Raw genomic sequence first — 26,364 nt, 5'->3', positions numbered from 1 at the left:
CTGCTGACCTGGGCTGGACTGGAGCTGAGCGAGAAATACACTTTCCTTGGGTCCCACCGCTGGGATTTTGGGATGGTTTGTCGTTGCAGGATTACCAACACAGATAGTAATCTGGGGAGTCTGATGTTCTCCCTTGCAGCCCCAAAGCCTTTAGAAGTAGAGATATGGTGCGCCTGGATGGCTCAGTTGGTGAAGTGTCTGCCTTCAGCTCAGGTCATGAATCCGGGGTCCTGGGATCGGGCTCCCTGCTCAGCGGGGAGTCTGCTTCTCCCTCTTCCTCTGCCCCTCCCCCCTCAAATAAATAAATAATCCCCCCCCCAAAAAAGAAGAAGAACAAGATCAAAGGACTGAGAACTAGCCAGAGGCACCCCTGTGTGGCCGGGACTGTGGCAGAGGCTGGACAGTTGGGCCCCTTAGGACCGGGCTTTGACTTAGAACAGCAAGACCGGGATATAGAACACACACACACATACACGCACATGCACACGCAGCCTGTCCCTCCAGACATGCCTTGGCCACCACAGAAGTTAGCATTAGAAGGCATGCCCATGCTAAAAATGGCCCCGAGCCAGAGAGGGAGGGATGGGGGTGGATCACTGGAATCAGCCAGCTTGGAGGGAGATTCACTGCGGAGACACACGGGCCGTGCATAGGATTCTGCTCCGGCTCTGGGCCCCTTCCAGGGACAGGACGTGGGGAAGGGGCTCGAGCCCCGTCCGATCGGGGGCTTCCTCCAGCCGGCACTCTGGACCCCTGGGTGCTTTCTGGTCTGGACGGAGACTGGCAGAGTAGGAAGAACACCAGCCTCTTTTCCCAGCTGGTATTGAGCAAGTGCGTCAGGTTCAGTGGCCCCAATGCGTCAGATACATAGGAGGGACACGAAGACCTGGAAAGTCCCTTCCAGCGTTGACATTCTAGGATCGGCTTGCCTCAAGGCTCCCGTGTCCCTAGACGCTGTTCGCTGTTGGGGAAGCAGCTGTGAACTCCCCTGGCACCACCCCTACTACCCGGGGAGACAGACAGCAAGCACATGAACAAATAGATCCTTGGAGACGGCTGCGGGTGGGGCTGGGGGATGCAACAGGGCGGTGTGTTGGCGGGACCGGGGGTGAGGTGACTTGAGGTCTGGTGGTCAGGGAAGGCCACTCCAGCTAGTTGAGACCAGGATCAGAACAAACCACTAGAAACAGCCCGGTGGGGAGGTGGGGGCTGGGGGGGGGGCGGTGTTACACACCATGTGTTCGAGGAACAGAGAGAGGGCCAGAGCTGCTGGGATAAGGCGACCGAGGGGTGGACGGAAGATGGTCACGCACAGTCCTGAGGTCCACAGTGCGTCCTTGGATTCAATTCTAAGGGCAACACCCAGAGCATAAGTGTTATGCTCTGGCAAGTTCTGAGCAGGACAGTGACCCCATTTGATTTTTTTCCTGTGTCCTGGGGGGTGGGGCCGCAGGGTTGCTCCCTGCCTTGCAGGGCTTGGGGTGGGGTAAGCAGGGTTGCCCAGGAGTGAGGACTCAGCTTCCTGTGTGGGTGGCCATTGCGGCCAACCCAGCGAGCTCGCATCCTTCCCAGGGACCTCCCCTGCTCTCCGGTCCAGCCCTGGTCCAGGAGAACCAGTTTTTCAGCCCAGTGAGCACCTACCCAGAGGCACGCATCCACGTTTGGGCCGTAAGTGGGGAGCACCCCATCTTCATTCTCATGCCTAGTCCCATCCACATCCCCAGCCATGTTTGAGTCCCCACCGTCCTCATCTCCGTCTGTTTCCTTCAGGGACCTAATTCCCACTCCAGACTCTTGCCCTGATCAAACCCAGAGCCACCATTCCTGCTTTTTGGGGGGACAAACGGATTGGCTGAGGGGAGACCTATTGATCACAGGTTATGATTTGAGGAGGCAGCTTTTGGGGGATGGAGGTAGATCCCCACCATTTGGGGGTGACACCCAAACACTTCTACACCATCAGCTCCCTGCCCTGCTCCCCCCAATTCCCCCTTTCGCTTTACCTTGCAGGCCCCCTGCCTCCTCCCCACACCCCACTATGTGATTTTACCACTGGATCAGAAGGTTCAGGAGGGGCCTCTCACCCCCACTGACCCGGACTCTGTGTTCCAGAGGGGCCTGGAAATGCCACTTCCCAAACCCCTGAGCTTCAATCCCCAAGCGACCCTGCCCTGCTCTGCACCCGAGATTAGCAGCCCCCTGGGGGCACAGTCTCGAGGAAAGGGGAGTGGCTACAAGGTAGGAGGCTGGGAGAGCTTGCATGGAATCTGCATCTTATGCAAATTTGCACCATCAGGCTCCTAGCATCCCCCAAGAGTCATCTGGGTGGCTGAGCAGAGTCCAGGAGGGCAGGCCTGACCTGCCTAACAGCTCATGTCCTCAGCCCAGGGCAGCACCGTGCCACGCAGATGAGACAGCCCTGCCAATCCCCCACAGTCATACACAGGCATGACTACCCCCAGCCTTCTCCCCCATCCTGCACCCATCCCCTTAACCCATTCCTCTCCCCCACATCACCACCCCGGCGCCCTGCCCCCAGCCTGGCGCTTACCCCAATCTAGCTCTCCTCTCCCCTTAATCAAGCCCCATCCCTGATGCACTTCCCAGCCCTGGCCTCGTCCTCATCCGACCAGCCCACCTGACCATTAAGAATCATGTTTTGAGAGTCTCCCAGGTGCCAGGTACTGTGCCAGGAGGTGGGGAGAAAACCCAACCAAATGATGGACAGTCTAATCTAGTGGGGAAGATGGGCATTAAAGATGTTAGCTGCAGTGCCGTGAGAACCATTAATAGTGAAATTTGGCCTTCCTTGATGAAGCCCTTATCAAGCTAAGATCAGAAGGAAGAGGAAACTTAACCAGGTCCAAGAGGTAGAGTGGGACAGCATGTGCAAAAGTCCTGTGGTTGGAAGGGGATTGACCTCACTTCCTTCATGCTTTTATTCAAAAGTCGCCCTGTCAAAGGGCACTTCCCTGACCCCTCTCTATCTAAAGTTTGCTCCTTTATACTTTATAATTTCTTTCCCTGCTTCTCTTCAATACTTGATCACTAACAATATTTTATTTACTTCATTAGTAGGCGGTATTGTCTGTTTCCTCCGCTAGAAGGTAAGCTCTAGGAGGAAGGGCGGTGATTTGCTTTGGGATGAGACCTAGGAGACAGGCCACGGGAGGTATGTGAATGGATGAAGTCATTATCTGGAAGGTCAGAAAGAGCCACCGCCAGGCTTGAGCTGGGGTTGGACGGGGTGGGGGTGACAGGAGCACATTTGGGTCTTAAAAAGGTCATCTCACTCCCTACCTCCGACCACAGCCTTATCCCTAGGCTCAGCCTGAATCACAACCTCATCCCCATTCCTCACCCAATCCGGAACCTACTGGCATCTTCTCTCCATCTTAGAATCCCAGCCCTCTTTGGCCCTAACTTGGCCCCGGGCATTGTGTGACCTTCCCTCAGTGGTGACAGTAGGGTGAAAGCTCAGAGGTAACCTGGGCTGGCGCTTCCTGGTTGGCGGGAGCTGCTCCTGCCAGGCAGGAGCAAAGAGGGCAAGACAGAATGATTGTTTCCTTCTCTCCCACCTTCAGTAAGCTCTGTGAGTATTTCATTTCTTCTCCACATCTGTGGTGCCTAGAACAGTGCCTGAAACATATGTGCTCCATGAACATCTCCTGAAGAAACGAGGGCAAGAAGGAACGAATGATTTGGTTCCAGACAAACCCAATTCTATTGGAGCCCAACCTTGATCCCAATCCTCTTCCTAGAGCTTCATTGTTTTTTTGGGGGGATGGGGTGGGGTGAGGATACTGAGGGATATCATATAGTAAAATGCATCAAGTTCCTTCTGTAGCACCCAGATCAAGATACAGAAGGTTCTAGCTCTCCATGCGGCTCCCCACTTGCAGGTGCTCTTCAGCCCCTCATCATGGAGCTACCTGCTCTTCTGATTTCCGTAAGAATTGCTTAGTTTCATCTGTTCTCAAACTTCGAATCAATGGAATGATAGAGCGTGTACTGTTTTCTGTCTGGCTTCTTTCATTCAATATAATCTTTGTGAGATTCGTCCACATCGCCCACCTTGTTGTTTGTGCTTTTTTTTTTTTTTTTTTTAATTGCTGGGTGGAATTCTGTTAGGATTATACCACAAGGTACATGTCCACCCCTTGGCTTATTTCTCGTGCCCCCAGCTTCACTGCAATTGTTATGTACTCTTGTATGCACCCCCGTCCCTCGGCTCGGCTCAGCTGATCCTGGTCTTGCAGGAAGCCACAGACATCCTCTCTCCCTCCCTGATCCTCTCTCCCTGGAGCCTCTCTGTGCCCTAGCACCCCGAGCTCAGCTTCAGCATCCACTACTCTTCCTCTCAAGTGCTCTGGGCCCTGGGGCAGGAGGATGGGCCAGCCTTCCTGCAGTGGCCACAGCCTGCCCCATTGCCCAGAGAGGAATGGCCCTGCAGCCGGCCAGGCAGACAGAGAGTTTGCGCTGTGCCCCATCCCCTGGCCCCCACCCACTGTTGTGGGGGGTGACCTGCTGCCCCTGGATCGGCTCAGCAAGGGTGTCCAGTACTGCAGCCCATGGGGGCGGGCAGAAGGAAGGCACTTATTAGGCTGATAATGATCTGGGGGCCCCACCCAGCCCTGTCCCCCCATTTCCCTGGGGCCTGGGCTCAGGCTGGACTGGCTCCCCCGCCCTGAAGCCTCCTTCATCCAAAGCATGTTCCATCCACCCTCTCAGAAGCCAGCCCAGCACCCTGTCTGCTCTCCCTGCTGGCTACTGGAGGGCTGGCCGCCCAGATTCTGGCTCACCCGCCCGACTCGCCCCGCCCCAGCCTGCCCGGCTCCCTGCCCGCCCGCCAAGGGTAGCAGCCTCTCCAGGCTCTGGGCTGCCCGTGGGCCAGACGTCCCTGCCTCACCTCTCCCTCTCGGGAGGCTGGCCCTGTCCCCGTCTCCCTGTGTCTGACTCCCCTGCCTGGCCTGGGCCCCGTGCGGCCCCCACGGTGCCTGGACTTGAGCCCTCCCTCCTGCCTCCTCAGGAACAGCCATGGCCGCCTACAAAGTCAAGGTGGCCACGGGTACCGACCTCTTGTCGGGAACCATGGACTCCATCTCGCTAACCATTGTGGGGACCCAGGGAGAGAGCCATAAGCAGCTGCTGAACCATTTTGGGAGAGACTTTGCTACTGGGGCGGTGAGTAGGTGCATGTGTGTGGTGTGTGTGTGTGGTATGTGTGCGTGAACTGTGTGAATAGGGTGTGTGGTGTACGTACATGTGGAGTGTGTGTATATACACATGTGTCTGTGTGGTACATGTGGTCTCTGTGTGTGTGATGTGTGAAGAGTGAGTGAGTGTTGCCGTGTGAGTGTGTCTGTGTGAGTGTGTGGTGTGTGACTGTGTGGAGTGTGAGTGTGTGTGCTGTGTGAGTGTGTATGTGTGAGTGAGTGTGCTGTGTGAAGTGTGTGACGTGTGAATGTGTATGTGTGAGTGTGTGTGGTGTGTGAGTGTGTGTGGAGTGTGTGTGTGTGTATGTGTGTGTCCAGGGAGCATGAGGAGGGATGGAGGTGTGCAGGGGAGGGAGACAGCAGGCAGGGAGAGATGGGGCACTGTGGGGGAGCTCTGAAAGCAGTGGGGCCCAAGGGCGGCTTTGGATGCCCTCCCCGCAGACCTGGCTCCCAGCGGTCCCTGCTCTCTGGGCCATCCTGCCTCATCCCTGCTCTGTTACCTCTCACCCCTTTGTGCTCATTTCTCATCTCTCCCTGCCCTTTCTCACCTCTTCTCTCTTCCTCTCTCATCACTCACCCACATCCCTCATCTCTCAGCCTCTCCCTCATTCCTGCCCATGGCCTCTCCCTCTCCCTCATCCCTCCCCATTTCCTCTCCCTCTCCCTCATCCCTCTCCATTTCTTCTCCCTCTCCCTGATCCCTCCCTATTTCCTCTCACCTCCCTCATCCCTCCCATGGCCTCTCTTCCCTCACCCCTCCCCATTTCCTCTCCCCCTCCCTCATCTCTCTCCATTTCCTCTCCCCCTCCCTCATCCTTCCCCATGATCTCTCCCCCTCCCTCATCCCTCCCCATTTCCTCTCCCCCTCCCTCATCCTTCCGCATGATCTCTCCCTCTCCCTCATCCCTCCCCATTTCCTCTCTCTCTCCCTGATCCCTCCCTATTTCCTCTCCCTTCCCTCATCTCTCTCCATTTCCTCTCCCCTCCCTCATCCTTCCCCATGGTCTCTTCCTCTCCCTCATCCCTCCCCATTTCCTCTCCCCCTCCCTCATCTTTCTCCATTTCCTCTCCCCCTCCCACATCCCTCCCCACGGCCTCTCTTCCCTCATCCCTCCCCATTTCCTCTCCCCTCCCTCATCTCTCTCCATTTCTTCTCCCCGCTTCCTCACTCCTGCCCATGGCCTTTCCCCCTCCCTCATCCCTCCCCATTTCTTCTCCCCCTCCCTCATCTCTCTCCATTTTCTCTCCCCCTCCCACACCCCTCCCCATGGCCTCTCTTCCCTCATCCCTCCCCATTTCCCCTCCCCCTCCCTCATCTTTCTCCATTTCCTCTCCCTGTCCCTCAACCTTCCCCATTTCCTCTCCCCCTCCCTCATCCCTCTCCCTCCCATCCTTACTCTTCCTAAGTTAAGTTGCATCATAACTGGCTTAAAAGCACACTGGATTATCTGTGATTTAAAACGGCATCGGACCAGCCTGTCCAGTGGGGCCTGCCTGCTCCATGATGGAAGGCGCCCTTTGCTGGTCCCTCAGCCCTGATTCTGAGTCAGGTCCAGCCACCTACTACTATGTCATCTTGTAGGTCACTCTGTCTATATGGCCATTTCTGTATCTCCACGTCTTCATTGATAAGTAGAAGAGGGGGCTGGCAGGACCACCTCTGCCCACTCTAAGACTGCAGGAGGTCTAGGGGGGCCCTGACCCCACTTGGACCCCTTTGTAGACCAGCCCCTGGGGGGCTGCATGGCTCCCGCAGCCTCAGGTGGCCGAGGAGGGGGTCGGAGGATGGGACCTGGGGCGGGTGGCCGGGAATGGAGGCGGAGGGACAGGTGTGCTGTGACCCTGGGTCGATGGGCCCAGCAGGGGACAGCCCAGTGGGAGTGGGGGAGGAGAGCCCCGTGATCGGGTCACCCCAGCCCAGGGAGGTGAGCAGCTCCCCCCTCATAGGAGCCGAGCCTGGGGGAGGGGCCGGGCCAGTGGGAGTCCTGCCACTCACCTAGCCCCGTGCCCTGCCCAGGTGGACGAGTACACTGTCCGGTGTCAGCAGGATCTGGGGGAGCTCATCATCATCCGCCTGCACAAGGAGCGCTACTCCTTCTTCCCCAAGAACTCCTGGTATTGCAACTACGTGCAGATCTGTGCGCCCGATGGCCGCATCTACCACTTCCCTGCCTATCAGTGGATGGACGGCTACGAGACCCTGGCCCTCAGGGAGGCTACAGGCAAGCCCTCAGCACCCCACCTCTGCCGCCAGGCCCCTGGCTCCCGCCTGGCTGTCGCCTGCTGGGCTGTCCCCGCAGGGACTCCTGGGCCCGCCTGCCACCCTCACACAGCCCCCTCAGTCACTGGTGCTGCAGGGCCCAGCTGAGGGCTGCACCCTGCGGGGACACAGATGGGGGCAGCTTGGATCTCAGGATCCCAGGTCTTGCCCGCTAGCTCCACTCTGACAGGACGCCCCACCATCCCACCTGCTGCCCGTGGTGTTAAGAGCCCTGTGAGCTCAACAGTTGTCCGTGCTCCCTAACAGCAGGGTTTGTACCTTATCATAAGAGCGCTGGGTCTCCAACGGGGCAGATTTCAGACAGATGGGATGCTCTATGCTCCCGAGGCCTCCCTGCTACTCCAACAGGACACCTTACTTCTCTAACAGGACTCACTGCTGCTCCAAAAGGCCCCCCTTCATCCAGTTAGGCTCCATCAGAGCCCAGTAGATTGACCGGGTGTTCTCTAGTGCCTGGTCGAGGCTGCGGGCTATTTTCCTGGTCACTTGGTTGCTCCCCTGGAAGAGGGACAGGGAGCCCGCCCCTGCCACAGCCCTTGTCTGGTGGGCTTGGCTCAGCTTCCTAGTAGGGGGCTGCTACATGGGGACTGCAGGCTTGTCCTCTTTTGTCCCCTTGGCTCCATCCCCCCAGGCTCTGTTGGCCTCCCTCAAGGTGCACAGGAGCAAGGGGGCTTGGAGATCCATCCGGCCGGCAGCTAACCACCCTGTTCCACCTCTCATTTCCCTGGGAGCAGGGAAACAGAGCCTGAGCTGGGGCAAGAGGCAAAGGCAGAGGGAGGCAGGCCTGGGGGAGGATGGGGAGGCCAAGGGGAGAGTCCCCCTCCCAGAGATGTGGAGCATCCTCCCGCAGAGACAGGCCTGAGTGTCCGGGAAGCAGGGGAAGGGCAGGATGAGGCCAGGTGCCGTGCAGGAATGGCGCTGGGTGGGACAGCTCCCTGCAACACCAGGGCAGGAGGCTTGCATCACCCGCCTGGCCCTTGGAGGAGTCCGGCCCCCACCCAGGGGATGAAGCCAAGCTGGGTCCCCGGGGTTGCACAACTCCAGGGGGCACTGTTCACCCGGGACACAACATGAGCTGCAGCAGATGGAGGAAGGACAGGTGGCGAAGGGGGCCTCAAGGGAAGGTGACGGGGCTGTGGTGACAGGCACATGACAGCCCGGGGCTGCCCTCCAGGACGCTGGACAGAGACAGCCCTGGGTGTGGATCTCAGCTCCACCACCTACTAGATGGACATCTGGGTCTACTTCTGAATTCTAAGCCTCAGTGTTCTCCTCTAAAATGGGGCTAACAGCAGAGCCTACTTTATAAGGCTGACGAGAGAATCCAGGGACCTCGCCTCTAAAAGGAATTTTTTAAAAAGCTTAACGACTCTTGGTGGTGGCTCGTGGCTGGGCGGTGAGTGGTCAGAAGAAGACTGCCTTGGTTCAAATCCCAGCTCATGCTTTCTGTCTGTGTAACATGGGCTGTTTTCTCCTTGTAAAACGAGCACAACGATATTGTCCCTTAGCTGAAATTTTGGGGTCAGGGGTGTCTTGAAATTCAGATTTCAGGGGCACCTGGGTGGCGGAGTTGGCTCTTGGTTTTGGCTCAGGTCATGATCTCAGGGTCCTGGGACGGAGCCCCAGGTCAGGCTCCCTGCTGAGCGGGAGTCTGCTTGAGATTCTCCCTCTCCCTCTGCCCCTCCCTCCATGCACACACTCTCTCTTTCATAAATAAATCTTTAAAAAAAAGATATTCAGATTTCATTTAGAATATGTATGTATATGTATATGTACATCTATATCTATATATTCCACTCACACGATCCATATTTTATATTATATAACCACCAGGGCACCCCCTAGTCAAATATTCTAATATTTCTGCAGCAAAAACTACAAATAGTTAAGCCAAGTGAGTTCAATAAAGACTGTGTATAGCCTCCGGTAAATTCAGAGCAGGTTTTGCCGACCAAGGAATTTGTGCCTAACTTGTGAAAAAGACAAGGTTGATTTCTATAGTCTTCTGGGTTTTGGAAGCCTATAATAGTCACCTGCCTTGTAAGGTTGTTCCTGTGTGGATTAATTAATATAAGTAGAATGGGGGCACCTGGGTGGCTCAGTCCGTGAAGTGTCTGCCTTTGGCTCAGGGTCCTGGGATCGAGCCCCACATTGGGCTCTCTGCTCAGCGGGGAGCCTGCTTCTCCCTCTCCCTCTGTGCTCTCTCTCAAATAAATAAATAAAATATGTATTATTTATTTATTAATATATTAATATATTAACATATTAACATATTAATATATTAATAATGTAATTAATATATTATATATTAATTATATAATTAATTATGTAATATAATTAATTACTTATATTTTATAAATATAATTATATATTTTATAAATATAATTAATAAATTAATAATATAATATAATTTATATATTAATATATTAATAATATATTTAATATATATTAATATATTAATAATATATTTAATATATATTATATATTAATTATATTATATTATAAATATATTTAATATATTTAATATATAAATAAATATATATTTAATTAATAATATATTTAATATATATTTAATTAATATATATTTAATATATAAATAAATATATATTTAATTAATAATATATTTAATATATATTTATTTATTATCTCATATATATATATATGAGAAAGTGTTTAGAAAGTGCCTGGTTCCTAGTAAGCCCTACATAACTGTCCTTCATTAATGTTTTAGCGGGTCCAGAAGACAGACTTCCTCCCAGCAGCAAGCCCAGCTCCAAGGGTAGAGGGAGGGGGAAGAGGGTGGTCCCTGATCCTTCCCTCTGAGTTTTTGGGAGGACACATGCCTGCCCACCCAGGTAAGCCTACCCCATGCCATCTTTGTCTGTGGGCCCACAAAGCCAGTCTAGAGGGCAGGAGCTGAATTGTGATCCTTGAGGTGGTCAGGGGCAGACAGGGCTGGGGTCAGACCTTGAGCCTCCTCCATGGTCTCCCTGCAGGAAAGACAACAGCAGAGGACACGCTCCCGATCCTTCTGGAGCACCGACAGGAGGAGATCAGAGCCAAGCAGGACTTCTACCAGTGAGCGGAGGGCGGCAGGGGCTGTGGGAGGCCAGGGGGCGGTGATGGCTTGGCCTTCCATCCCTGGGTTGGTGCCTGGGCACCAGGGCCCACCGACTGCCTTCTCTTTGCAGCTGGAGGGTCTTCGTTCCGGGCCTGCCCAACTACGTGCATATCCCCAGTTACCGCCCTCCTGTCCGGAGGAACCCCAACCGGCCTGAGTGAGGACCTGGGGCTGCCCTGGGGCCCCTCCCATGGTTGACCCCTTGGCTCCCCCTTCCCTGTGCCCTGGACGCGAGTGCCTGGCCCCAGCCCTGCACTCCTTCGCACAGGTGGAGCGGCTATATCCCCGGCTTCCCGATTCTCATCAACATTAAGGCCACCAAGTTCCTGAACTCAAACCTCCGCTTCTCCTTCATCAAGACGGCCTCCTTCTTCTTCCGCCTGGGGCCCATGTGAGTGTGCGCGAGCAGGGGCGTCCCTGTCGCCGCTCCATGCCGCCTCCACCGAAGCCCGGGGAGCTCGCAATGGCCAGACAGGCAGAGGGGGCTGGCCTAGGGAACCCGGGAGGTGGTCCCCAGACCCCGGGGCACAGAAGGACCTGGAGCCGTGCGGCCGGAGACCCGAGGGCCAGACCAGGGAGGGCTGCCTGTCTGAGCGCCTCCCCCTCGAACCCCGTCCACTAGGGCACTGGGCTTCAAACTCCGCGGCCTGGTGGACTGCAAGCAATCGTGGAAGAGGCTGAAGGACATCAAGAAAATCTTCCCCGCCAACAAGTCTATCATCACCGGTATGGGGGGCAACGCGAAGCGAGCCCGGGGGAGCCCGTGGTCTCCGGCGGGGCCGGTGAAGCTGCGGACGCGGGCCAGGGGCGGGACGCCCCGTCGGGGCAGCGGGATGGGAGGAGCGGGGCCAACCCCAGGCCCGAAAGGCCGACTGGGCGAGCGCGCCCTCTGGCGGCTTCGTGGAGAATGCCGCCCTGGGCGCCGCCGGCCGCTCAAGGGGAGGCTGGGGGCGCTTCTCGGGGGTCTTCCTCTGTCCCGGGCCTCAGGGGGTTCTGGCAGCGTCGTGACGCCCGCACGGCGCCCCACCCAGAGTACGTGACCGAGCACTGGACAGAGGACAGCTTCTTTGGGTATCAGTACCTGAACGGCATCAACCCAGGCCTGCTCCGCCGCTGCACTCAGATCCCTGACAAGTTCCCCGTGACAGATGACATGGTGGCCCCGTTCCTGGGCGAGGGAACGTGTCTGCAAGCGGAGCTGGAGGTGAGGCCCCATCAGGTGGGGATCCCCGGCCTCCCAGCCTCCCTCCCTCCCTGGCATCCCCGGCTCTCCACTCCTACCTTTGCTGTCCCCAGAGTCCCACTGGCCACTGTATACCCCACTTGGGTCCTTAGCTAACCCTGCCCCTGGGGGACCAGGGCACTCGGCACCCAAGGCATGGCTCCCAGGTGCGCCGTGTTGGTGCCTACCTGCCCTCCCATTGCGGCTCCCTTCCAGAAGGGGAACATTTACCTGGCCGACTACCGCATCTTGGAGGGCATCCCCACCATTGAGCTCAACGGAAGGAAGCAGCATCACTGTGCCCCCCTCTGCCTGCTGCACCTCGGGCCGGAAGGGAACATGATGCCCATCGCCATCCAGGTGCCCGGGACGCAGGCCTGGGGCCGCTGTGTGAGCACGTTGCCGATGCGAGCGCTTATGTGTGTGTGTGCGCATGCGTGCGTGCGCACGTGGGCAGGTGCCCATTTACATGAGTGTGTGCATCTGAGAACACACGGATGCTTATGCGTGTTCCTATCTGTGTGTGTGGCCCTGTGTGTGAGCCTCGGACTGAGTCCCTGCTTGTCCCTGCATGAGCACAGCTTTGTCCTGCCCCTGTCCGCCTGTCTGCCCATGCGTGAACTTGGGTCTCTGTGGCTGTATTTGTGTGCAAGCCCCCGTGCGTAGAGTGTGCATCCTCTGTGCACATGCGCAGAGGTGACCAGATGGGAATGTGTTTGGTCGCTTGAGCTTGTCTCTTTGGGTCCATTCCCTCATGTACTTGTTAAGCCAACACCTGCTGTGGGCTAGGCCTCTGCTGGAAATACTGAGCTAATCAGACTTAGCCACTGCCTTGAGAGTGGCCTGGCAGGAAAGGGGACAGGAGGTGCTATGTTCCCAGAGGTCTCCACCAGTATCATGTCCAAATTAGAAAAAGGCACCTCTCTGGGGGGGATCAGCCAAACCTGATGCTCCTGGCTCATTAGTGGGACAGCATAGGCTGGATTTCAGTGACTCCCTTTGCCCCAGAGGGCTGGTATCCTTGTGCAGTGCACAACTTGTACAGCTGAATGGGGCGGCCGTGGGGTTGAAATAAGGAGGGCTTCTCAGAGGAAGCAACTTGTAGGCTGCTTCTTGAATGAATGGGAGCTGCCAGGTAGAGAGAAGGAGGGGGGAAGGTACTACAAGCAGAGGGGAGAGCAAGAGCAAATGTGAGGAGGGAGGAAGGGTCCTGGTGTGCTCAGGGGACCCAGAGGGCCTAGAGTGTACAGAGCGGCGTGTTTCCCTCCTCAGACTCTTCTCTGCCTCCTTCCTGCAAGTGGGGGCCCTTGTGTGTGTGTGTGTGTGTGTGTGTGTGTCTGCACTCACCTCCCTCCTTCCCCATCCCCAGCTCAGCCAGACCCCTGGGCCCGACTGCCCCATCTTCCTGCCCAGTGACTCTGAGTGGGACTGGCTGCTGGCCAAGACGTGGGTGCGCTATGCCGAGTTCTACTGCCACGAGGCCATCTCCCACCTGCTGGAGACGCACCTCATTGCGGAGGCCTTCTGCCTGTCCATTATGAGGCAGCTGCCCATGTGCCACCCCCTCTACAAGGTATGGGCTTGGCCCCGGGTGCCCCAGAAAGGCACCTGGCTCGCTCCACACTCAGGGGGACCCCCGGTAGTCTTGCGGAGGCAGCTGGGGACCCACAAGACAGGGTTTGGGGTGGGGACTTCCCAAAGCGAGAGGGTCTGATGCTGCACAAGGGGAGGGCTGGTGCTGAGGTCCTTTGGGGCTAACTGTGGTCCTCTCTCCTTGTCCTTGCTCCCTCCCACAGCTCCTCATCCCCCACACCCGGTACACCATCCAGATCAACAGCATCGGGCGGGCCCTCCTCCTCAACGAGGGGGGGCTGTCTGCCAGGGTAACACTTCTGCCTCAACCCCAACAAGACATCTGCGGCCCTTCCGGCCTTTGCCATTAGGCTAAAAGCAGGATTTCCCGCTTGCCTTCGGATCACAAGGGGGCACGGCGGGCGGGGACTGGTGGAAGTGGGTGCTTTGCCTTTGAGGGTGCAGAGGGGTGCTGGCCCGGAGTGTGGGGGCTCATGAGGCGGGCTGGAGGAGCACGCGCTGGGCTGTGTGCGAGGCGGGCGTGATCCTCAGAGGGGGGTTCCTGCTGGGACCCCGTCGGCCTCAGCGGCTGCCTCCTCCCGAACAGGGCATGTCCCTGGGCCTGGAAGGCTTTGCTGAGGTGATGGTGCGGGCTCTGTCAGAGACAACCTACGACAGCCTCTACCTCCCCAATGACTTCGTGGAGCGCGGGGTCCAGGACCTGCCGGGATATTACTACCGTGACGACTCCCTGGCAGTGTGGGACGCGCTGGAGAGGTGCGGCTGAGCCGGCAGGGGATGGCATGCAGGCTGGACGCCCTGGGATGTGGGAGCAGACACGGGCCGGCTTTAAGGACCTGGGCTTGGGTCTGAGGCCACCTCCGCCCCGCAGGACGTGCCCGCCCCCAGGCCCTGGGCAGCTCTGGGGAGGAAGGCCCGGGGAGGGGGGAATGGCTGCTGGGAAGGGGGAGGATCCAAACTGAGGCCTGTCCCCTGGTCAGGTACGTGACAGAGATCATCACCTACTATTACCCGTGTGACGCGGCTGTGGCGGGGGACCCGGAATTGCAGTCCTGGGTGCGGGAGATATTTAAGGAGTGCCTCCTAGGGCGTGAGAGCTCAGGTATGGGCCTGGGCGCTGGGCACCCGCGGGGACCTGGGGCTAAGGGGTGGGCCCTTCCTGCTGGTGGCGGAGCACGTCTTGCTGGGTGCTGAGGGAGCCAAATCTCGGAGAGGTTGGGGAAGGAAATGGGGCTGCCCATTGGTCCCTATGTGAGCTCAGGGGCTGTGGGGCAGGGCCATCTCTGTGGAGATCTGGGGGACTCCCAGACCCCCCTGGAAATAAGCCATCATGGGCTGAGAAATGGGGCGTGAGGTCAAACAGGTAGAGCGTACTGGAGGCCAGGGAGCTGGTAGGCTCCAGGAGGGCAGTGGAGCATCCTGAGGTCAAGCCGCTTGGGCACCACTCAGCAAATATTTAATGAGCATCTATAATGTGACAAACGCTGAGCTGGGTACTGAGAGGCAAAGGGAGTGAGACAGGAGAAGGTGTCTGCCCTCAAGTCTCAGGGGTGGTCCACTCAGTAGATGGACAGTCATGCTACCTTAGGACTGCTACAGTCCGGGGTGGGCGTGGGTGGGGTAGGGGTGCATAGAAGTCCTGGGGAGGCACCTAACCCAGCTGGAGGAGGGTGCTGGGTGGAGAGTGGGGGGTAGCAGCATGCTAAGATCTAGCTGAGATCTAACATCTGGGCTAACATCTGGCTAAGGGGCCTGCAGGATGGGGAGGTTAGCCGGGAGGTGTTAGAGGTGGGGTTGAAGAGCTCTGGGTGGGAAGCCAGAGCCGACAGAGGGAGCTCCAGGAGCTGCTCAGAGGTCCCTGCATCTGAGCTGAGGCTGGGAGCTGGCCGGGCTCCCTGTGGGGCTAAGCTAAGGCTGAAGCCATCAGCAGGACCCGAGGCAGGCCTGGTGAAGGAGGTGAAATTACCCTGACCACCAGAGGGCGCCGTCGAGGGGTCTGCAAGGAGATCGGATTGTACATCAGACTGTCAGGCTGCCGGGAGTCAGCAGACAGTTCTGGAAGGTCCTGCGGTGTCCAGGAGCGGGGTGACATGGGCCTGGCTAGGGTGGCGTTGTGGGAAGCAAGAGAATTCCCGAGCTGGCTGGGAGACAGAAATGACAGGACTTGGTGACTGGTTGGGGTTTGGTTGTGGGTTTAGAGAGAGGGGCGGAGGAAGACTCCTGGGTTTGGGGTTTTGGAACCTGGGTGGATGGTGTGTGTCATGCTGTGAGCTGGGGGCCTGGAAGGAGGAGTGGTTTGGGGAGGAAGATAATGGGTCCGGTTCAAATGTGTTAGGCTTCTGGAACCTGGGGACAATGGGAAGGAGAAGCGAGCAGCTTGGTTAAGTATGAGACCAAGAGCCAGGCTACTGAGAAATCCATCTGGTGTGAGTGCAGAGGCTCAAAAGAGTGTGTGTGTGTGTGCGCGCGTGCGCGCGTGTGCATGCATGTGTGGTGGGGGGGTGGGTGTGGATGAGGGACTGTGCTGACTCAGGGCAGGAAAGCTGGGATTCCTCCAAAGCCTGGTCCCCACTGAGTCCTGGCACCAGAGCGGCCCCCCTAAGGGAGCTGGAATAAAGATCTGAGGGCCCCACCTCAGGCAGGTGCCTGGAGCAGCCCTGGAGGACCTGGCCAAGGCCATTTGGGTCTGCCTCCCAAGGCTTGTGGTCTGGATGGGGTGAGAGGGGTGGGGGGGGCTTGGGGTTATGGTCACAGGAGGGCCAAGCAGGCGGAATGAGCACATGACCCCCTGAAGTGGCAGCTAGGAGTGTTGGTGGGACACGAGGTGGGGGGGGGGATGCCTGGGCTTGGGGTCCTGGGACCTCTGCCAGCCTTCCAGGACCAGGGCAGGACTGATGCTGCCAGGCCTTTCCCTGCCTCCCAGGCTTTCCTCAGTGCTTGCAAACAGTGCCTGAGCTGATCCGATATGTCACCATCGTCATCTACACCTGCTCGGCCAAGCACGCGGCTGTCAACACAGGGCAGGTACCTGTGCTCACCAGCCCCAGCCCCAGCCCCAGCCCCAGCCCCAGCCCTCAAACCCAGTCTCGGCCATCAGCCGTACTCAGGCCTCCACCCAGCTCCCAGCTTCAGTCCCCAGCTCAGTTTAGACCCCAGAGTCCCGGGGTGCTGTCTGACCCAGAACCCCCCCCTCCAGCTGGAGTACACCGCCTGGATGCCCAACTTCCCATCGTCCATGAGGAACCCACCGATGCAGGCCAAGGGGCTGACCACTCTGGAGACCTTCATGGACACGTTGCCGGATGTGAAGACCACGTGCATCACCCTGTTGGTGCTCTGGACACTCAGCCGGGAGCCTGACGACAAGGTGCCCCGGGGCCCCGGGGTGCAGGCGGCGGAGGGGGGGCGTTGCTCCGAGTACAGGCAGGGAGAGGGCTGCGGGGGGGGGGGGGCAGGCGGAGGGTGTCCAGGGCGGGAGGCAGGGGGAGAGGGGCTGCGGCAGGGGCAGGTGGGTGACAGCTGCCGGGTTGCGTGCCCGCAGCGGCCGCTGGGCCACTTCCCCGACATCCACTTCGTGGAGGAGGCCCCGCGGAGGAGCATGGAGACCCTGCGGCGGCGCCTGGCCCAGATCTCGCACAACATCCGCCAGCGCAACAAGTGCCTCCCCATCCCCTACTACTACCTGGACCCGGTGCTGATAGAGAACAGCATTTCCATCTAGGCCGCTCCCCCCGCCTCGCCCCTCCCCGCCCGCGCCTGTTTTCAAGAAAAAAAAAAAATCACTTGCTACGTGCTGGGTCTGTTGGTGCACGCGGTCATTTACTGGGGGTGCGGTGGGGTGCGGGCTGGGGCGAGATGCCGTTCATCACTGCGGGCTCCAGGTAGGCTCAGGGCCGCAGCTCCAGGCCCCGGGTCCGCCCTGATGTCCCGTGACATCCAGGCTAGGAGGCTCTGGAAGGTGGTGATGTTCCCACCCCGGGCTTCTTGGTGAAGTTCTGGGAGATGCCAAGGTGCTCCTGGGGACGGCAGGAGAGAAGGCTAGGACCCCCGCACCCTGCCATACCCAGCCCTGTCTTTCAACCCAAAGTGATTCTGGTTCATCTTAAGTCCCCCTACCTAGAGACCCAGACCTCCAAGGATCCTAGTCCATCAGAAAATCTACCCAAGGAGGATCATCACCTGAGCCTTGCCCACCTAGGCACTCAGACCACCCAAGACCAGTCCAACTTGAAACCTAAATTACCCATCCACCCAGGCAAAAGACCACCCTGAGCCCAGCCTACCAGAAACGTAGACCACCCAAGCCAAGCTCACTTTGAAACCCAGCCAGCCCTAAGCTCCACCTACTACGAACCCATAATACCCTACACCACACCCCATCACCTACCAAAACCTACATCACTCCAGGCTCTGCCCACGCAGGAGCCCAGCCTGCTAAGTGCACCCTCCAAGTAACCTGTCCCTAGGATCCCTTCCTCACCCCCACCCACTCTTCTGGAACCTGAGAATCGCCCCCTTTCTGCCCCCACCCTGGGCCTTGCTTATGGTTTCATCGCTGACACCCCGGAGCTACACAAGGGCACAGGAGACAGGTGTGGACGCCTCACTGGAGCTCATGAAGCTCAGAAAACCTTCCTGCAAGACTTCCCTGAGCCAGGCCCGAGGTTCTGAGTCTTTGCTTACGACACTATCGTCCGGGCACAAAGCTGGGGATCCAGGAACACATGGTGACTAACAGCTGGGAGTCTAAGGTGCCCAGGGGTGTGGGTTGGAAGAGGTCACTGAGACCAGCTGCCCCAAGGGGGAATCTGAAGCCAGAGAAGGAAAATGGCCAACCCCGCATTTAATGAACTGAGCTGATCTTCAGACCTGGAGGCTTTCATCACATGGGTGCAAACCTAGGGCCCGAGAGCCGCAGTTGGTTTGCAGATGTGTTTTGATTGGCAGCCAAGGTTTCTTATTTGTTCTTTTTTCAAGTTGAATCAATGGCCAATGCTTAAATATTAGACAATGTCAGGTTTCTCTTGAAAGATCTAAAGATCTGGCTATAGTCATCGCTGGGTCGCGGTTTGTCCCCATCAGACAAACGGGAGTTCTCCACTGGCCGCAGTCCCCGCCCACCCTCACCCCTTGCACTTGCTGCTTGCAAACGCTGTAGGCATTGTCTTCCAGCCTTTTGAGGTAGATCAAGCAACAGGGAAGGATCCGACGCCAGGGCCCCTCTGTGTTCGGACCGGTGGATTGGATCTGTCTGCGCCACTGGTTCCCAAGGTCCAGGGCTGATCTGCCTTGCTCACCATGGCATCCAGCACCAGCCACAGTTGGGGCTCACGAAGGACACGTGGATCCATTGCTCCAGCTGTGGGTGTTCATAGTGGGGGCGTCCCCGAGGATTCAAAGGGAGGTAGGGCATGAGCTGGGCTCAAAGGGGCAGTATGTGGTTAGGGAGAGAGGGAGAATCGGGGTGCCTGGCCTCCCCAGTCTCGGTCTCTGCTGAGGAAGAAGAACGGAGAAGGGGGGAGGCAGGTTCCAGAGGGGCTCAGATACCACGGTGAGCACTGCATTCCATGTGCCAAACACAGGGCCATGTGAGGGTCATGAGCAGGGCTGTCCTAAATCCCAGTGCCTGAGGAAGGTGGTCATGCAGGTTAATGGCAGGAGATGGGGACCCATGGGGAGGCCAGACATCAAGAGCTCCTGCCACGGGGTGGAGGCCAGAGGTACATCCTAAAGAGGTCTTCTGTGAGGGAGATTCCGAAGGAAACCCCGGAGACTTTATCTACGGGGTGAATGCTCAGAAGGTACTTCCTATTCACCTGAGGTTTATTCTTAGGGCTTTAGATTTAATTCTAATAATAACCTGTAAGATAGGTGCTCTTCTCATCCCTGTTTTCAGATGAAGATATAGACACAGAGAGGTTAAGTGACTTGCTCAAAGTCACACAGTGGGGAGAGAAGAGGAGGCAGGAAAGGGGTGTGAAATAACAGTGTGTTTGGGCAGAAGGGGTGGGGGGAGTGGACGAACAAGGTAACAGAGATATAGATGAGGGAGAGGCTAAGAGCCCTCGGGCCCCCGGGGAGCTTCCCCTCTCTGTGGCCACCCGGATCCAGAGCACATCATCTGGGGAGTAGTAGTGGGCAAGATCCTGAGCCTCTGGGCCAGCCAGCTGGTGGGGCGGGGGGAGGGAGTGCAAGGCGCAAGCCTCTGGCCCTTTGGTGATCAGCACCAGGCAGCCTGCCCGTCCTCCCCAGCAACGTTGACTGACTGCTGGGCAGAGAGCCCCCGCTGCTCAGGGCCAAAGCTCAGCCGCTCCAGGGCCGCGAGCCGGCTGATGAGCTTTCCTGGTGCAAAGAGCCCAGTGTGGGCCTGTGTTGATGTCCAGGTGTAGTAGACACAAGACAGAGCAGCGAGGGACAACCAGAGTCAGAGGTTAGATGAGACAGCCCGAGGGGCCCCACAGCTCCGGGCACTGGGTGGGGCGTCCTCCCTACCTGGAAGAAGGGGCGGCCCATGGGCAGCCACCGAGCACGGAGAGAAAAGAGGTCTCCATCATTAAGCGGGTTCAAAGCATATGAGTGACCATCTCACGCACTGGGAGCACTGAGTGCTGGATCCAGGTCTTGGCCAGGAGCCAGTCCTCAGCTGTGTCCCTGGGAAGGAAGACGGCACTGTTTGGGCCAGGTGTCTGTGTGAGCTGGAGTGGGGGCTGGTTCATGGGCAGGGTAGGCATCGGGTGGAATCTGGCTCTAGAAAGTGCAGCTTGTTACCATGCCCATGGGGCCAAATCACATGGTCTTCTTCCTTACTAGCTGTATCTCTTCAGGAAAATTAACTAACCTCTCTATGACTCAGGTTCTTCATCTATAAAGTGAGGTTGATGGGGGCGCCTGGGTGGCTCAGTTGGTTAAGCGCCTGACTTCGGCTCAAGTCATGAACCCAGGGTCCTGGGATCGAGCCCTGAGTAGGGTTCCCAGCTCAACGGGGAGCCTGCTTCTCCCTCTGCCTCTCCCCCTCCCCTTCCTTGTGCTCTCATTCTCTTTCTCAAATAAATAAATAAATAAATAAAATCTTGAAAAAAGAAAACAAACAAAGTGAAGTTGATGATAATCATCCCTCCTTCCTTGGGTTGCTCTGAAAGATTAACTGAGTTAAATATGGCAAGGTACTTAGGCCAGCGATGGATGTGGTAGGCAAGGTATGAAGGTTTCCCATTCTGATCACTTCTAGCACAACAGGAAACGGTCGCTGGGAGGTGAGTCGACCTAAGGCCGCCTTGTCGGCACATGGGGCAGAGCCTGGTCAAGGGCTCCTGGTACCAGTCGAAAGTCACCCAGATCCTGGGTTGTATGGGACAGAGACTGGAAGGCTGGAAGGGAGGGCGTGGAGAGGCCTTCCGGAAGGGGTTCCTTGTTTGACTGCTGGAAACGCGGTCATACTGTCAAAGGAGCATGATTCAGTAGAGTTGATTTGGAAACCCATGTCAAGGTGGTTTGTTCTCTGACCCTGAATATCACAACGTTCCCATTAAGCTAGAGATGGGGGAAGGGATGGGCCGGTTGCGTTAGATGCGGTGTGGGGATTAGCAGCATGGTGGGGGGGGAACCTTGCGGTCATCCTGAGGGTAGGATGTGCCCCCTGGCACGCCTAGCCCTCCCAAGGCCCTACCTTGCTGACCTGGATGGTGAGGGGCAGCAGGGGCCCGTCGAACTGGGCGGGGGGTGGCAGCCAGGAACTGGGGCAATTCGTTAATGATGCTGGGGCGGACCCCAAGAGGTTGGCATGGCTCACCAGTTACAGAGGGCCCCTCTAGGGAAGGAGAGGAGGAGGAAGAGGAGGGCTGGGGGAGGGGACAGCCCTGTGCCTGTCCTGGGGTTGGGGCACATCTCATCCCAGTTGGCCCACAGAGGGGAGGGAGAGTAGCTCTAGGGAGCCTCAGTGGACCAGCTGTAGGGCATCCTTAGTAACCATGACAACTGGCAGGGGCCCTACAAGTGCATGGGCCTGGCAAAGAAGCAGAAGAGAGCACTCCCCACTCAGCCCTCACTCGCTGTCCGAGAGCAACACCCCTCCCTCCAGGGGCAAGCAGCAGGTGCTGGGTTAGAGAAGGCGCTGAGCTAGCTGGGAAAGGGGTGCTGCAGGGCTGCAGGGCTGGGTGGAAGAGACGGGTCGGGGGTGGGAGCTTGGGCTCTTGAAGGCACTGGGATGGGAGGGAAGACAGGCTGGACCCCTGGGTCCCTCACCTCCGGCTCAGCCTGCAGACCGGTCCTGGGCTGGTGCAGCACAGGGGTCCGTGGCTTCAGTGATGGGGAAGTTCCTTGGGATGCCGAGATGGTGCTGGACCAGGATGGGGATGAGGCCATTCAGGAACTGGGAGGCAAAGAAACACATACTCTGCAGAGAGAGTGGGTGTGGGGAGGGCCACTTTGGCCACCCAAGCCCCAGCCTCTCGCACTTTACGGCTCTGGGGACCCAGATCTCCAGCTTCCCACATCGGTCACTCCCTGATGTTCCCTTTCTCCTACTCCAACTGGTTGGACGACTGGACTATTAAGTGGTGTCTCAGAAGAAAGGGGGTTGGAGGCTTGGGTTCCACCCTAGGAGCCACTGATCCCGCAGCCCCACCCATTCTGGGGTACATCTCAGGTGCTCCCCGATGTGATGTGCGCCAAGAGTGCATCTCGGATTTGAGTGGAATGTGAGAAAACCAGGACGAGGAATGCTGGATACAGCAGAGCCCAGCCTGCTAGTTCATGCTTCCTGGGCCGCTGCTCTCCCGTGGTCCCCCCAATTCCTGGTTAAGACTCCCCGGGCCTGTGTGCTGGTCTCCTGCTCTCGCCTTCCCCGGGCTCGCCAGGCTCACTGGCGCGCAGTCCCAGGTCCCCGAGCCCAGCAAGGTCCTCGCGCACCTGCTGTCCAGGGGTCCGGAAGGCCCCAGGAGACAGGCGGCCTGCAGGCGGTTCTGGGGAGACCCCGAGGTGCCTGTCCCCGCGTGGGCACGCACCTGCTCTCTGCTCCTGTTACAGAACTGGGTCGGCTTTTGGCTCCAGGACACTCCCCGTCATCCCCTCCTCCAAGGTGCGCTGGGAGAGAGCTGTTGGCGCCTCCTCCTTTGTGGCTCTGTCCTGTCCCCTCCCAGCCCTGGGGGCCAGTGTCCTGTAAACCGCTCTGAGTCACCCCGTGTCCTCCCTCTCTCCATTCCTGCATCTTGTCTCTTGCCTCTTACCTTCATCCCCTCCTCAGCTCTTCTGCAGGTCCGTGGGGGCGGGACATGATCTGCTCCGGGTCCACCCAGGGGAGTGAGCAGAGACTCCAGGCACGTCCAACGGCAGGGGCGAGGCGGGGAGTGGACCGAGCAGGGCCCTGGCTCCTACCTGCCAAAGCAAAATCAAAAAAATTACGAACACGATTCATAAAATTAGAATGAACACAAGTCAAAGATTTAAGTCAACTCGGAAAGGTGGTTAACGGCGGTTCCAAGGATAGTGAAGGAACTGTGTGTTTAGAGGTATTCACAGGATGCCTCCTTCAGTTGTGTTTCAGTTTATTGCGCTTTGCAGATATTGCTTGTTTTCCTTACAAATTGAAGGTCTATGGTAATCCTGCATCGAGCAAATCTATGGGGGCCATTTGCTCACTTCGCATCTCTGTGTCACATTTTGGTAATTCTCGCAATATTTCAAACTGTCTCATCATTACCTTTATTACGGTGATCTGTGATCAGTGATCTTTGATGGTACTATTGCAATTGCTTTGGGGCGTCATGAACTGTGCCCTTCTTTGGTGTGGGTGTTCTGACTAGCCAACCGACAGGCCGTTCCCCAGTCTCTCTCTCTCTCTCTCCTCGGCCTTCCTATTCCCTGAGACACAGCAAAATTGAAATGAGGCTAATTAATAATAACCCTACAGTGGCCTCTAAGTGTTCAAGGGAAAGGAAGAGTCACGCGTCCCTCACTTGAAATCAAAAGCTAGAAATGGTTACGCTTAGGAACACATGTTGAAGGCCAAGATCAGCCAAAAGCTTGGCCTCTTGTGCCAAAGCTTGTGAGCCAAGTTGTGAACCCAGAGGAAAAGTTCTTGAAGGAAATTAAACTGCTACTCTGGTGAACACACGAATGATAAGAAAGAGAGACAGCAAGAAGGCTGATGTGGAGAGAGTCTCCGTGGTCTGGGTGGAAGACCAAACCAGCCCCAACGTTCCCTTAAGCCAAAAGCCTAATCCAGAGCAAGGCCCTAATGCTCATCAGTTCTGTGAAGGCCAAGAGAGGCGAGGAAGCCGCAGAAGAAAAGTCTGAAGCTAGCAGAGGTTGGTTCAGGAGGTTTAAGGAAAGAAGCCTTCTCCATGACATAAAAGTGCAAGGTTAAGCAGCAAGTGCTGATGTAGAGGCTGCAGTAAGTTCCAGAAGATGGAGCTAAGTAATGAAGGTGTCTACACTCAGCAACAGATCTTCAGTGTAGATGAAATAGCCTTCTATTGGAAGAAGACGCCATCTAGGACTTTCACAGCTGGAGAGAAGAAGTCAACGCCCGGCTTCAAAGCTTCAAAGGACAGGCTGACTCTCTTGCTAGGGGCTCATGCAGCTGGTGACTTCAAGTTGAAGCCAATGCTCGTTTACCATTCTGAGAATCCCAGGGCCTTTCGGAATGATGCTAAGTCTACTCTGCCTTTGCTCTCTCAATGGAACAACAAAGCCTGCTTGGCAGCACATCTGTTTATGACATAGTTAACTGTAGAGACCCACTGCTCAGAAAAAAGGATTCTTTTCAGAATATGACTGCTCATTGACCATGCACCTGGTCTCCCCAGAGCTCTGGTGGAGATGGGCAGTGAGATGCATGTTGTTTGCCTGCCTGTCAACATGACAATCATCTGCAGCCCATGGGTCAAGGAGTCATTTTGACCTTCAAGTTTTATTATTTAAGAAATCTATTTTGTAAGGCTCTAGCTGCCAAAGATAGTGATTCCTCTGATGGATCTGGGCAAGGTACATTGAAAACCTTCTGAAAAGGAGTTACCCTTCTAGATGCCTTTAAGGACTTTTGTGATTCAAGGGAAGAAATCAAAATATCAACACGAACAAGAGTTTGGAGGAAGTCGATTCCAGCCCTCAAGGATGCCTCTGAGGGGGGTCAAGACTTGAGTGAACATGGTCACTGCAGATGTGGTGGAAACAGCAGGAGACCTAGAATCAGAAGTGGAGCCAAGAGATGAGACTGAATCACTGCAATCTCCTAACAGAGGAGGAGTTGCTTTTTTTTTCTTTTTCAAAAGTTTTAAGTTAAATTCCAGTTATTTAACATACAGTGTAATATTAGTTTCAGGTGTACTCTACAGTGACTCAACACTTCCCTCCATCACCTGGTGCTCATCAGGACAAAGGTGCTCCTTTACCCCCATCACCTATTTCCCTCAACCCCCCGACCCTCTGGTGACCATCAGTGTGTTCTTAAGAATTAAGAATGTTTTTTGGTTTGTCTATCTCTCTATCTTTTTTTTCCTTTTGCTTGCTTGAGTGAAATCATATGGTATTTGTCATTCTCTGACTTATTTCGCTTAGCATAATACTCTGCGGTTCCAACCATGTTGTTACAAATGGCAAGATTTCATTCTTTATTATGGCTGAGTAGTATTCCATTGTATCTATATACCACATCCTCTTTATCCATTCATCTGCCCATGGACACTTGGGCTGGTTCCATATTTTGGCTATTGTAGATAACGCTGCTATAAACATCGGGGTGCATGTATCCCTTTGAGTTAGTATTTTTGTATTCCTGGGGTAAATACCTAGTACTGCGATTGCTGGATCATAGAGTCGTTCTATTTTTAACTTTTTGAGGAAACTCCATACAGTTTTCCAGAGTGGCTGCACTAATTTAGAGGAGTTTCTTTTTACAGATAAACAAAGAACGTGGTTTCTTGAAATGGAATCTACTCCTGGTGAAGAATCTGTGAAGATTGTTGAAACAACAACAAAGGGTCGAGAATATTCCATGGACTTCGTTGATAAAGCAGCAGCAGGGTTTGAGAGGACCTACTCCGATTTTGAAGGAAGTTCTCCTGTGGGTCAAATGCTATCAAATAGCATCGCCTGCTACAGAGAAATCATTCGTGAAAGGAAGAGTCGATCGATGCAGCAAATTTCACTATTGCTTATTTTAAGAAATTGCCAGTCACCCCAGCCTTCAGCAGCCACCACCCTGAGCATCTGGTAGCCATCAACACTGAGGCAAGACATGAGCAAAAACATGAGGACTCCCTGAAAGCTCAGATGAGACTTAGCATTTTTTAACAATAAAGTATTTTTAATTTAAGGTATGTACATTTTTTTTTTTTTAGATTTTATTTATTTATTCGACAGAGAGAGAGAGAGGGGCAGGCAGAGGGAGAGGGAGAAGCAGACTCCCTGCTGAGCAGGGAGCCCAATGTGGGGCTCGATCTCAGGACCCTGGGATCATGACCTGAGCTGAAGGCAGATGCTTCACTGACTGAGCCACCCAGGCGCCCCTAGGTATATACATTTTTTAAGACACAATGCTATTGCACATGTGTTTTTTGTTTTGTTTTGTTTTGTTTGAGATTTTATTTTTAAGCAATCCCTACACCCAATGTGGAGGTTGACTTACAATTCTGGGATCAAGAGTTGCATGCTCCACCAACTGAGACAGCCAGGCACCCCGCTATGACACACTTAATAGAGTATGGTGTAAACGTAACTTTCACATGCACTGGGAAGCCAAAAAATTCATTTGACTTGCTTTTACTGTGATGGTCTGGAACCCAACCCACAATATTTCTGAGGCGTGCCTGTATAGACAATTTGAGAAAGGAAAGTCAGGAGAGGATTGCTGGTTTAGACACAAAACTAGCCGAAGTCCCTAAGGGAAATGAACTATAACCCTTGGGGTTATCTTTTTTTTGTTTTTTTTTTT

General features: G+C 55.8%; 1 protein-coding gene across 1 annotated transcript; it reads left to right on the top strand.

The window, feature by feature from the left end:
* The first annotated feature begins 4,861 nt into the window (after positions 1–4,861).
* Positions 4,862–17,225, top strand: ALOX12B (arachidonate 12-lipoxygenase, 12R type). Its single transcript, XM_036094489.2, has 15 exons — positions 4,862–5,184; positions 7,234–7,438; positions 10,494–10,575; positions 10,689–10,775; positions 10,887–11,009; positions 11,241–11,344; positions 11,650–11,822; positions 12,057–12,200; positions 13,210–13,413; positions 13,637–13,723; positions 14,020–14,189; positions 14,414–14,535; positions 16,357–16,457; positions 16,630–16,800; positions 16,975–17,225. The coding sequence occupies exons 1-15, from the start codon at positions 5,038–5,040 to the stop codon at positions 17,152–17,154; spliced, it is 2,100 nt and encodes a 699-aa protein (XP_035950382.2). The 5' UTR covers positions 4,862–5,037; the 3' UTR covers positions 17,155–17,225.
* The last annotated feature ends 9,139 nt before the right edge of the window (positions 17,226–26,364 follow it).

The sequence above is a fragment of the Halichoerus grypus genome, chromosome 2, assembly GCF_964656455.1.
Source record: "Halichoerus grypus chromosome 2, mHalGry1.hap1.1, whole genome shotgun sequence".
NCBI lineage: Eukaryota > Metazoa > Chordata > Mammalia > Carnivora > Phocidae > Halichoerus > Halichoerus grypus.
This window is presented reverse-complemented; position numbering and strand designations above follow the sequence as displayed.